Source organism: Sorghum bicolor, chromosome 5, assembly GCF_000003195.3.
Source record: "Sorghum bicolor cultivar BTx623 chromosome 5, Sorghum_bicolor_NCBIv3, whole genome shotgun sequence".
NCBI classification, from domain to species: Eukaryota; Viridiplantae; Streptophyta; class Magnoliopsida; order Poales; family Poaceae; genus Sorghum; species Sorghum bicolor.
Window position 1 is genome coordinate 63,907,163 of NC_012874.2, and position 11,806 is coordinate 63,918,968.

The 11,806-nt window shown below is 48.5% G+C and overlaps 1 protein-coding gene across 1 annotated transcript; it reads left to right on the forward strand.

Annotated features, from left to right (window-relative positions):
* Positions 4,222-6,766, forward strand: LOC8071963 (laccase-21). Its single transcript, XM_021461008.1, has 3 exons — positions 4,222-4,459; positions 4,553-6,011; positions 6,143-6,766. Exons 1-3 carry the CDS (start codon positions 4,325-4,327, stop codon positions 6,271-6,273), a joined length of 1,725 nt encoding a protein of 574 aa, XP_021316683.1. The 5' UTR covers positions 4,222-4,324; the 3' UTR covers positions 6,274-6,766.

An 11,806-nucleotide genomic window follows, 5' to 3' on the forward strand; every position in this document is an offset into this window, starting at 1 on the left:
TCGCTTCATATTTTGCTTTAGTACTGGAGCCGCATTTTCCAATATACTGAGGTGTATATGACAGTGGGAGGGGGTTGTTTGGTTGCTAGCCACAGTTTGTCACACTTTGTCTTAGGCAAGTTTGACTAAGTTGGCAAGTGTTTGGTTCACAACTAAGTTAGAGCCTTGTTTGGTTCACCCCAAAAACCAAAAACTTGTTAAGATTTCCCGTTACATCAAATCTTACGGCACATGCATAGAGCACTAAATATAGACGAAAATAAAAAATAATTGCACAGTTTACCTGTAAATCGCGAGATGAATCTTTTAAGCCTAGTTACTCCATGATTGGACAATATTGGTCAAATAAAAACGAAAGTGCTACAGTCCCGAAAACCAAAAAGTTTTTGGAACTAAACAAGGCCTAGGTATGATTCTTTTGGGCTCCACATGTCATAGAGTTAAAAAGTGTGCCAAGATTTCTTTAGATATGGCAAAATATGTCAACCAATTTGTTAGCCATACTTTTTATGACTTGATACACTTGTTTAAAGTTAGTTATGGTAGAATATGGCTACCAACCAAACAGTTTCAATGGAGGTTTTATTATAGTTTTATGTACATTAAATATGCTGATGTGGTATTATATTGATGAAAAAAAAGATGACGAGAATTTTATGAGAGGAGAGATAATTTGAAGAGAATGAAACTCTTCTGCATTGAGAGTGGCCAACCCCCGGCCTAAACCCCCACCATTATTATTGCTCCCGTTAATCAATGCTCCAGCGGCGATCTGCTTTGCTAAAGCTGCGGTTGTTTCACTTGCAAAAGGGGTGGTTCGATCCATTCAACTCGTAACAGTATTCCGTCCTGCATGCGCTGCTTGCTCCTTCTTGATCATGAGCACGGAGGAGCGCTAGAGGTCCACCAAATGGCGCCGCCCACGATGGCGGTGGCGGTTGTGGACGCGTTGGCTGTGAACTGGGGGTCTGGGGCGCCATGTGTCCACGTGCCGGGCGCCGGCGCTCCCGCCATGTGTCCACGTCCACGAAATGCTGATGTGGACGCGTTGTCTTGTCTTGTCTTGTCGAGACGAGACGTGACGTGACACACGAGGACTAGACGAGACGTGACGTAACGTGGCACACGTGTGGTGAATAAGAAAATAGAGAAAAACGGGATTTGACCGTTGTGTAATTAATAGCTAATTGATTAACTCGTTAATGACAATTAATTGTGATTGATTGTCATTAACAAGACGTTTCCTCCTGAGGCCTATATATTCCATACGCGAGTCACCTTCCTTCCCTATGAGACACAATCAGCAATCCTTTCCATTCCAGTCGCGTTGTTTTCTGTACATTCCCGTCCCGAACCTCTGCGCGCACATAGATCGGGAGAAGCAAGCCTCCGGAAATCCGACGCCCTGCCTCGAGACACCTGCTCGGTGTGCGGGCAATCAGGTTTTTGGGGAGCGTCTTCCGCGACTGCTCGCCGGCGAGATCGTCTTCTTCCACTCCGGCGGACCGGGATCAAGATCAGCTTAATCTTCTTCCTAGTGGACGTTCGGGACTGCGACTACTTCGCCTTCGTCTTCGTCTTCCTGGTGGACATTCGCGAAACTGCACTGCGAACATCTTCCTGCACCGACTTAGGTCCACTACTTCGAGCAACACACTATGTCGACTAGTGTGAATGGAGCCGCCGGTGCCTTCGGCACTGGTCCCTCCTCGGGGTATAATCTTAAACGATTGTTTTTCATTTTCATTATATCTGCTATAGTTGCAGTAGTTCTTGCAATGTTTATCTCTAATCTGAGTACTGATAAAACTGCACACGTACGCATATATGACACCATAATATTATGCGTAATTTTCTCAATTAAATCAAACATTAAAATATCTAATTTTCTAATAGGTTATTTACCTCGTATTCAGAGGAGTAGCCACTTCAACGTCTAAAAGGTAGGACAAGCTTACTCTCGGTGAGATCATGGCTGCCGAACCTGTGACTCCAAGATACTGTCCGAGTACCTAATTGATCAACGGACTAGTTTTGATCTCCAATGCTGGCCGCTATCCCTTAGTCTTGAATCCCACAATAGTAGGAGCGCAACTAACCAAAGTCCTTATCGACGGCAGCGCGAGGGCTAAATGTCATTTTGCCTGCACGCTGAAGAAATGGGCCTCAACTTCGTCGACCTCCTCACTCCCACGGATGTCCCCTCCTACAAGATAGTACCCAGAAAGGCGGTTGTGCCCCTGGGGCCTCGGGCAGGTTACTCTTTACCTGTTACCTTCAGAACATTGGCCAACGACAGAACAGAGCTCATCAAGCTTGAATTGTCCAACTTCGATCTCCATATTAATGTCAGTTCGGTATGCATGCTGCCATTCGTTGAACTTGCTTGGGGCGCATTGTGAGTCCCTTGACCACAACCGTGCATTGTTTCGACGGCTAGCCTTCAGCCCTCTTGCTAACCAGTTCACCTATTAAGCTTTTATGTCTAGTATGCATCGGCTGCAGTATTTAATAAGGGTAAAACTAAAAGATTACCTTCTAATTAATGACTTCATAGTAAGCATAATCATATCCTAAACGTCATGTATTTCTAGTACGGAGGGAGTATTTCTCTAGCTCCTCATGCTCGCGTGGTCAGAATATGTTTCACATCCCTTGCATAGTCACTTCACGATGACACAACCTTGAATCTTGCACCATGTGCATGCCCACCTCCTCTAGGATCTTCTCCACTAATTAAATGCATAGAAAGCTCCTAGAAAGTGGAAGCATCTGAATCATGGGGTCAACTATTGTCGTCTACGCTGATCAAGAGCAGCTTGGCAGCTAATTAAGTGCCGAGCACTACGATGCACGATCAGGTAGGTAGGCGGATTTCGCAATTGTTAATTTGTTCTTTCCAACTGAACATTATTTGCCGGCTGGCTTTGCATCAGGCCTTTCAAGTTCCAAATTTTAATTCGGACTAAATTAAACTTTTTGCTTGCCCGAGCCCGTTGATTTCATTGTTGGTACCGGAGGATTTGTAGCTTAATTTATGCATCTTACTTCAAATGATTTTTCTCCTATTTAGCATCACAGAATTATATCTCTTAATTTGTAGTATTTCAAAATTTCCACTGCTACTCGCGAGGTTCATCTAGGAATTAAGCTAGGCGGCCAAGTCAAGCACATCAGTTTACTTCATGGATATACAAAATCTGGCTTGAGATCGAAGCTGCATTGAGCTTATTTTTTTGGTTTCTTTGTTTTTTTTTCATTTCTTAAGCTTGTACTAATTCTTCACTGCTCCTCTTCCTCTTTGGGCTTGTTTGTCACAGCTCAACTTCACTAATGAAGTTGTTTTTTTTTTAGAAAATAGCTTCATGAACAACTTTATAGGCGAAGCTAAACTATTTTGGAAAAAGTGTTCGGTAAAATAGCTTCACCAACTACTTTATGCATAGATGAAAGAGGGAAATGGAGGGGGGGGGGGGAGCAGAGCTGCAATAAGATACTTTTTTAAGCTTCGTCCCAATTCATGTCTTCGTGAGCGGAGAAGAAAAACAGCTTCATCCATGAAGCTCTTTTAGAAATAAGTGTTTGACAAAAGAAAAAACAGCTCACAACAACTCATGAAGCTGTTGTGAGTTGTACCAAACAGAGCCTTTGTATTCTTGTAACTTCTTCTGTTTGGTTTCAATAAGGATTTATTTGGCACAGCTCATAACAACTTCATGGACTGTTTCGACCTGTTTCTTTTTTGCCAAATACTATTTTCTAAATCAGCTTCATAATGAGTTGTTTTGAACTTTTTTTTTTTGCCAAACACTATTTTTCTAAAACAGCTTTATGAGTGAAGCTATTCTTTTTCTCTCACAAAAACATGAGTTGAGATAAAGCTGAAAAAATAGTTTATCCTACCTCTCTCTCTCATTTATTTCTTTGATCCATGCATGAAGCTGTTGGAAGCTGTTTTGCTAAATAAGTTTTTCAAAACAGCTCAACTTTACCTAAAAAGTTGCTTATGAAGTTCTTTTTAAAAAAATAGTGAAGCTGAGTTGTACAACCTAACTTTACAGCAGAGACTGCGATCCTTCCAGACTCTTAAAAAAAATCATTCCCGAATGGTGGGTGCCAGCATCACGAACTAACGGAGAATAATTAATGTATGTATGCATCCCTCGTCGTCAGATTGGCATCTCTCTCGAGATCGCGCTCTATAAATATAAATAAAAATATATACTTTGGGGTATCCGCTGCAGATGATCGAATCGCAGCAACGCACGGAGCCGATCGAGCGCACATTGCGGAAGCTATAGCAAATTAAGCCGGTGTAGCTAAGATGCCGGCTGCAGGCCTTTGCTGGTTACTGCTAGGCGTGGTGTTAGCCTTTGGAGTTGCAGCTAGCCCGGCGCAGGCCTCCAGGAATTCGTTGCTGCTTGAACAGTCTCCTGCAGCTGGTTACTACGACTTCGTTGTAAGTTGATCGATATATACTTGATCTCATTTCGACTGAAAAAGTTATGTATATTACCACCAGTTTGATTTCATCTATTTCGATCTTCTGCAGATCAAGGAGACCAAGGTCACCCGGCTGTGCCAGGAGAAGACCATCCTGGCCGTGAACGGGCAGTTCCCCGGGCCGACCATCTACGCGCGCAAGGGCGACGTCGTCGTCGTCAACGTGTACAACCAGGGCAGCAAGAACATCACCCTGCACTGGCACGGCGTGGACCAGCCGCGGAACCCATGGTCCGACGGGCCGGAGCACATCACGCAGTGCCCCATCCAGCCGGGCGCCAGCTTCTCCTACCGCATCCTCTTCACCGAGGAAGAGGGCACGCTGTGGTGGCACGCGCACAGCGACTACGGCCGCACCACCGTGCATGGCGTCATCGTCATTCGCCCCAAGGATGACGGCTCCGCCTACCCCTACCCGATGCCGGACGGGGAGGTGCCCATCATCCTTGGGGAGTGGTGGAACGCCGACGCGGAGCAACTTTTTCTGGAGGCCCGGCGAACCGGCGGCGACGTCAAAGTCTCCGACGCCAACACCATCAACGGCCAGCCCGGCGACTACGCGCCGTGCTCCAAGAACGACACCTTCAGGATGTCGGTGGAGCATGGCAAGACGTACCTGCTCCGGGTCATCAACGCAGGGCTCACCAACCACATGTTCTTCGCCGTCGCCGGGCACCGCCTCACGGTGGTCGGCACCGACGGCCACTACGTCAAACCGTTCACCGTCGACTACATCATGATCGCCGGAGGGCAGACCATGGACCTCCTCCTCGAGGCCAACCGCACCACCAACAGTTCCGGCGACAATAATAGCCGCTACTACATGGCTGCGAGCCCGTATTACACCAACGCAGGACGAGTCCGATACGACGATAAGGTCACCACGGCTATTCTCGAGTACACGGACGCGCCGCCCTGCTCGGGTCCACCGGACTACCCCTACCTGCCGTCTGTCCGTGATGTCGCCGCGGCGACGTCGTACACGGCGCAGCTCCGGTCCCTGGCTAGCAAGGACCACCCGATCGATGTGCCAATGGTGGTCGACGAGCACATGCTCGTGACCATCTCTAGCACTGTGCTCCCCTGCGAGGCCAACAACACATGCAATGGCCCATTAGGCGGCCGCATCGTGCAGAGCTTGAATAGCATCAGCTTTGTGCCACCGGCCATCGACCTCCTCGACGCGTACTACGACTCCATCAGCGGCGTGTACGAGCCGAACTTCTCTAACAGGCCGCCATTGTTGCAGCTCACGAAGCAGGGCACCCAGGTGAAGGTGGTGGAGTATGGCACCGTGGTGGAGGTGGTGTTCCAGGACGACCTCACCGGTGAGGGCCATCCCATGCACCTGCACGGCTACAGTTTCTACGTGGTAGGCCAAGGGTTCGGTAAATTCAACAAGTACATGGATCCGGCGAAGTACAACCTGGTGGATCCGCCGTACCAGAACACTGTCTCTGTGCCCCCGAATGGCTGGGTTGCAATACGCTTCCGTGCCACAAATCCTGGTAAGTACTGCATTTGCTAAATTAAATTTCGGCAACGTTGCAACAATGAACTACATATAGTAATATTTATATGTTGTAATATGTATGGGTTTTTTTCTTATATGTGTTGTGTTGTTTTTCTTGTTTATTAGGTGTGTGGTTTATGCATTGCCACATCGATATTCACATGGTGTGGGGCATGAACGCTGTGTTTATTGTGGAAAATGGTAAAACCTCGGATGCTCAAATGTTGCCACGTCCTCCTAACATGCCCAAGTGCTAAATAAGGAAAGACAAGGGCATAAGTCATGCCTAGATCTTTCTCTTGTGCTTTTTCTCACCTGAAACCTTGTCTTTCCTCCTTTTCCTTTTCCATATCCTTCTAGTTCTCCGGATGCACGCTCCCGACTGCGCGTATAGTTACGCGCAGGTGATGGTGATTTGCCAGGTGTGGAAAGATAGGAAAGACATATGGAAACTCTTGGAGATAATTTTGTGGAGATGCTCTTACTAGATTAGCAATTGGTTTAATTATTTGCGGCACAGATTGTAAGTGGTGTGGTTTCTTCAAACAATTATTTATTTATTATATATACCGTTTATGTTTGGTTTTCTTTTTTCATTTGTTGGGACAGAAAAAATATATTTGTTGTATTCGTTGTTTGCACATCATGTAGATTTACACATACTTCATTCTTCAAGTGTTTAATTAAAAATGTATGTTACAGTACATTCTGTATCCTGTGAAAATTCAATATACATACGTGCTTTATTTATTTATTTTTACCACAATAAGATCATGATTATATAGAGAAAATATGTTTGATAACAACTCTGTTCAAACATCTTTTTACTTTTACATGATAGAAATAAAACACATCTGATCCCATCATTGACGAATTAATCCCTCCCTCCCAAATAAATAAATTCCCAGAATCCATGCAAGTCAAACTATTTTAAATTTGACTAATTTTATAAGAAATAGTAACAACATCTATGCTCTAAAATGAGCACATTTCAAAAATATATCGTATGATATATCTAATTATACTAATTTGATATCATAAGTCTATAGATTTTTTTTAGAAAAATCGATCAATGTTTAAAAATGACTTAAGATAACGCTAGAAATATATTTATTCAAGGACAGAAGAGTATTATATTTACATAGTCACTTATGGTTTTTTTTTCAATTATTATTTTATTGCAATAGTCAATAGTTGCATCCATAGAAACAGTTTTGGATGTGTCCTCGAGCCAAATTTTAAGAATACTTATTATATTATGATACTTCAATAAGTGTTCATCGAGAAAGTGGCTGTCACTGTTTTGAACCGTGACTAACTAGTAAATTTGTATATACGCGTCTAGCCTTGGATGGTGCACAAACAAATACAAGAATGTATACTGATTTGGGCAGAACGTCCCTACGTCCAGTCGAGAGCTGCTCGTGTAGCTTGAGCAAATGTTTGCAGAAGGGGTTACAAACGGTCGAGAGAGGGAAGAGGCTCCCAAGTCTCTATGGGTTGTGAGTAGTAGGATCGAATGCTTGTTGTCTCGATGGTTCGATTGTTTGGAGACTCATTGTCGACGAAAGCTGGTCGGCAGTCTACCTTGGGGTATACCACGGTAGTAGTTTATCGGTAGACGGTGCGCAAACTACGAACTCGATGGTGACGCAAGACTCGGACAAGCTTTTTATCCAGGTTCGGCCGCCGAGTTGGCGTAATACCTACGTCCTGCGTCTGGTTGTATTGATTTGTGTTGAGAGAATCGTATGTCCTAGGGGGGTCCCTTGCCTCTCCTTATATAGTCTGAAGGGCAGGGTTACAGATCTGGAAACTAATCCTAGTCGGTTACAATTGTCATAGATAGTTCGATATCAATTCCTATTCTAACCGACTAGAATCCTGCTTGATCTCCACATCTTGCTTCCTTGCGCGAAACTCCAGGCTGTCGGATCAAGCCTTGAACTCGTCTCGTAATGGGCCAAGCCTCCTGGCCCAAGTCTAGCCGTAAGGGTATAGGGGTCTATCCCCCCACAGCTAGTCCCCGAGCACCATGTATTGTGATGTAACCGCCGTCTTGAGCTTCTTCGATCAGTGAGGCTTGACGTCTTCAATAAGCAGGAAAGTCGTCCAAACAGTTGCAACAGTATTTTGACCAACTCAAAAAACAGTTGATCAACATTGACATCGAAGAAGCAGGTTGTTTGAAGAATGCATGGTGCTCTAAATTAAAAAAGATTTCTTTCTTGGTGAAGTGTGCCCACTTTACTTTTCTGAAAAGCATGGACCTAAAAAAAAAGCAAGCATATTCACCGCAAGGTGAAGTGTGCCCACTTAGTCCCCGAGCCTGGTAGTAGGTGACGTAGGCACGTGGTGCCAGGGTCAAAAGAAAAGTCCTCAAAGAAATTCTGAAACTGAGATGCATCGCCAGATGCATCGTACCGATGTAGTCCCCGAGCTTGCTGGAAGGCGAAGTATGAGCCTTGTAGCAAGGTCTAAAAAGTTGAATTTACCAGTCTGACTGCAATTGAATAGATTAATCGACCAGTCCCCGAGCATATAACGCTCGGTGGTCGGTACAGTCCCCTAGCATGTAGTGCTCGGTAGTCGGCACAGTCCCCGAGCACGGTGTAGGTTCCGTTGGACAAGTCCCCAAGCGCGGTTGGGAACGTAAATAATAGTACGACGACCAGTACCCAGGCGCCAAGTGCGCTGCTTAGTATTCTGCGTTGCTATACTGTACGACCAGTCCCCGAGCATCGAGTGCTCGGTGGTCAGTGTAGTCTTTGAAGTTCCGAGCTGATGGACTGGGCGACCAGTCCCCGAGCATCAATTGCTCGGTGGTCGGTGCAGTCTTTGAAGTTCCGAGCTGATGGACTGGTCGACCAGTCCCCGAGCATCAAGTGCTCGGTGGTCGGTGCAGTCCCCGGATTGTTGACTCTCTGGCATATTTGTCTTCTTTTTATTGAAACGATCTTTTCAGTTAAAGTTGACATGACGAGACCTCCTGATGGGTTGTCAGATGGACGCATGAAAAGTTACGCCTGGCAACTGTGCAGCCGCCCTTTGCGTGGTTTGAGAAAAAGGAAACCATCAATTGGTACGAAAACTCCGCCGCATTAATTGTCTATAATCATTGTAAACCGAAACGCCGCATCCGCCGCATGGCCCGCCCACTTCCCGAGAATACAGGAAATGGGAGAGGTGGAGTTGCGGGTTATAAGAGCCTGACAGTTCCGCCTGTACTCCTTACCCTGCCATTGCCCTCAAGCCTTCCATTCTCGCCTCTTTCAATCACTGCATCTTCGTAACCCAAATCCACTTCTCACCTCCAATGGCGAAGAGCGACTCCAAGAAGAGGGCCGAACTGATGGCCAAGGAGTGGAAGAAGTCCCGGAGCACCACCAAATCCCTCGGTGACCTCGTCGACATGGGACTCCTGCACAGCTCGGAGCTTGGCGGCTGGAGAGCGCCGGAAGGAGAAAGCTTCCCCGACCCTCGTGCCGGTGAGATCGTCGTGTTCGAAGATTTCGTTAAGAGGGGATTTGGGGTTTCGGTTCATCCTTTTCTCCAAGGTCTTCTTTTGTATTATGAGATCGGGATTTGCAATCTGCACCCGAACTCAATTCTCCTTATCTCCACGTTTATTCATCTGTGCGAGGCCTATGTTGGCATAGAGCCGCACTTCGATCTTTTTCGTTACCTTTTCTGCTTGAGGAAGAAGGGAGCAGTTGGAGGCTCCAAGGTTGCAGGTGGAGTATACCTCAACCTTCGTGATGGAATGAAGAATCACTACCTGCACTGTCCATGGAACACTTCCTTGACCGAATGGTATAGGAAGTGGTTCTACGTCAGGGAGGAACCGGGCAGCTCCACGTTCTGCGACGTGGGGTACATTCCCGAGAAGAGGGTGAGCTGGACCGACCGCCCGGAGTTCGATGGTCAAGTGGCGGATCTGATGAAGCTGATCGACTGGTCGCGCCTGGATGGGCTTGGCGTGGTCGGCAACTTTATTTGTCGTCGGGTGATGCCCTGCCAGAAGAGGGTGCACTCGGCGTACGAGTATGCCGGAAGCGTGGACCCGACCAGGATGCGACCGGAGATCTTGGAGAAGGCGGAGGCACAACGGCTGTTGAACGAGCTGTTCAACTTCGCGGACGGAGGCTTCATCCGTGGCAGTGATCGGGTGCAAGCCTTCAAGTTAGGCCGACCAGCACCAAAGGTATGTTGCAGATTATTTTGTTTTAGTATTCGTATATCGTATGTGGCTGGCTCATCTTTGTTGCTTTTTGCAGATCGGCGATGTCGACCGGTGCACAGTGTATGTATCACTGGCACCGGGGATGGAGAATCCTGCGGGAGAAGACCCGCTAGAGGAGGACGCTGCTCGGTGTGCTCATTACACCAGCAGTGAGGAGGAACAAGCCCGCCCCGTCCCAACCACCGAGGAAAGGGTGTCGGGGAAAAGGCCAATGCCTGTGGATCCGTCGCCGATGCCGACACTGCCGGCGGAGAGCAGCCGAGCGCCGAAGCGGCGTCGGTTCGTTCGGATCGACGACGACGAGGAGGAGGAGGAGGCCGTTCCGTCGTTGGTCCAGAGGCCTCCTAGCCGTCCGGACGGCGGGGCGACCACTGCCGACCGTGTGGCCGTCGATCCACCTGCGCCTCGCGCTGGGGAGTCGGGAGCACAGGTGCCGACTGGTCGGACGAGAAGGAGGTTTACCGCGACCCACCGCCGCTCAAACCTGTAAGTGTTCAACTTACGTATTTCACCGATGTTTTTTTTATTGTAGTTTTGTTCCTTTAGCGCGGCGTCGGATGTCAACCGTGGCCATGCCGCTGGCCAGGGGACGAGTGAGCCGGTTTGCGCTGCTGAAGACACGGCCCCGCAGACCGCAGAGCAGCCTACGGCTGCAGCCGTGCCTGAGAGCGCCGAGGAGTCCCCGGCCGCGGCACCGGCTACGTTGAGCAGCCCGACCAGGGTTGAGGAGGCTATGGGGACGCCTCCCCCAGCCAGCACCACGGAAAGGGAGGGAAGGGCCCCGACCCCTCCTCCCGCCGGGGAGGGTGAAGTCTCCACACCGCCCCGAGCAGGGGCCGCTTCGACTGCAGGCTCCCCAGGTCTGGTCCGGGGACCAGTAATGCCTGGGACCGCTACCGGAAGCAACGCAGCGCGGGAGGAGGAAGCTCAGGCGGCCTCCGAGGATGAGGTGGAGGAGATTGAGGGTCGTCCCCGTGATGGCCGCCAACACGTGTATGTGTGGCGCCAACGCGGGGATCACCTTATCGGACATGAAGAGCTCGCCGAGACCGAGGAGGCCGCCAGGGTGGAGCGTGCGGCCAAGCGCCTCGTCGACGAAGTCAAGGTAAGCGACTTTTTGTACTGCTGTACATTCTATGCCTTGTCTTGCATGGTCGTTATATGTTCGCTTTGTAGGGCGCAATGAAAACGGCAAAGTACCGGAAACGGTGCTTTGACCAGATAGAAGGCGTCGTGGCCGAGAACAAGGCCCTGGCCATGGAGGTAGACCGGCTGCGGTCGGAAGTCGGGGAGAAGGTGGCCGAGATGAGCGCCTAAGAGGAGCGTCGTCTCGACCTCACTCGTAGCTTGGCCGACCAGTACCGGCAGCGAGAAGGTTAGTCACACGCTCCGAGCAGCTTTGCGTACTTGTGTAGTTTGCTTTACTGACTAGTTTATGATTCACGCAGACTTGGAGGAGGAGGTGGCGCGCCTCCGACAAGAGAAGGAGCAGCTCAGCCAACAGCTCGCCGGTGCGCTGGAGTCCGGGCGGCGAGCAGGAGAGGAAT

Coding starts and splice junctions, on each gene's coding strand:
- LOC8071963 (XM_021461008.1), top strand. CDS start 4,325: ATGCCGGCTGCAGGCCTTTGCTGGTTACTGCTAGGCGTGGTGTTAGCC. Junction 4,460..4,552: donor CTGGTTACTACGACTTCGTT/GTAAGTTGATCG, acceptor GATCTTCTGCAG/ATCAAGGAGACCAAGGTCAC. Junction 6,012..6,142: donor CTTCCGTGCCACAAATCCTG/GTAAGTACTGCA, acceptor CTTGTTTATTAG/GTGTGTGGTTTATGCATTGC.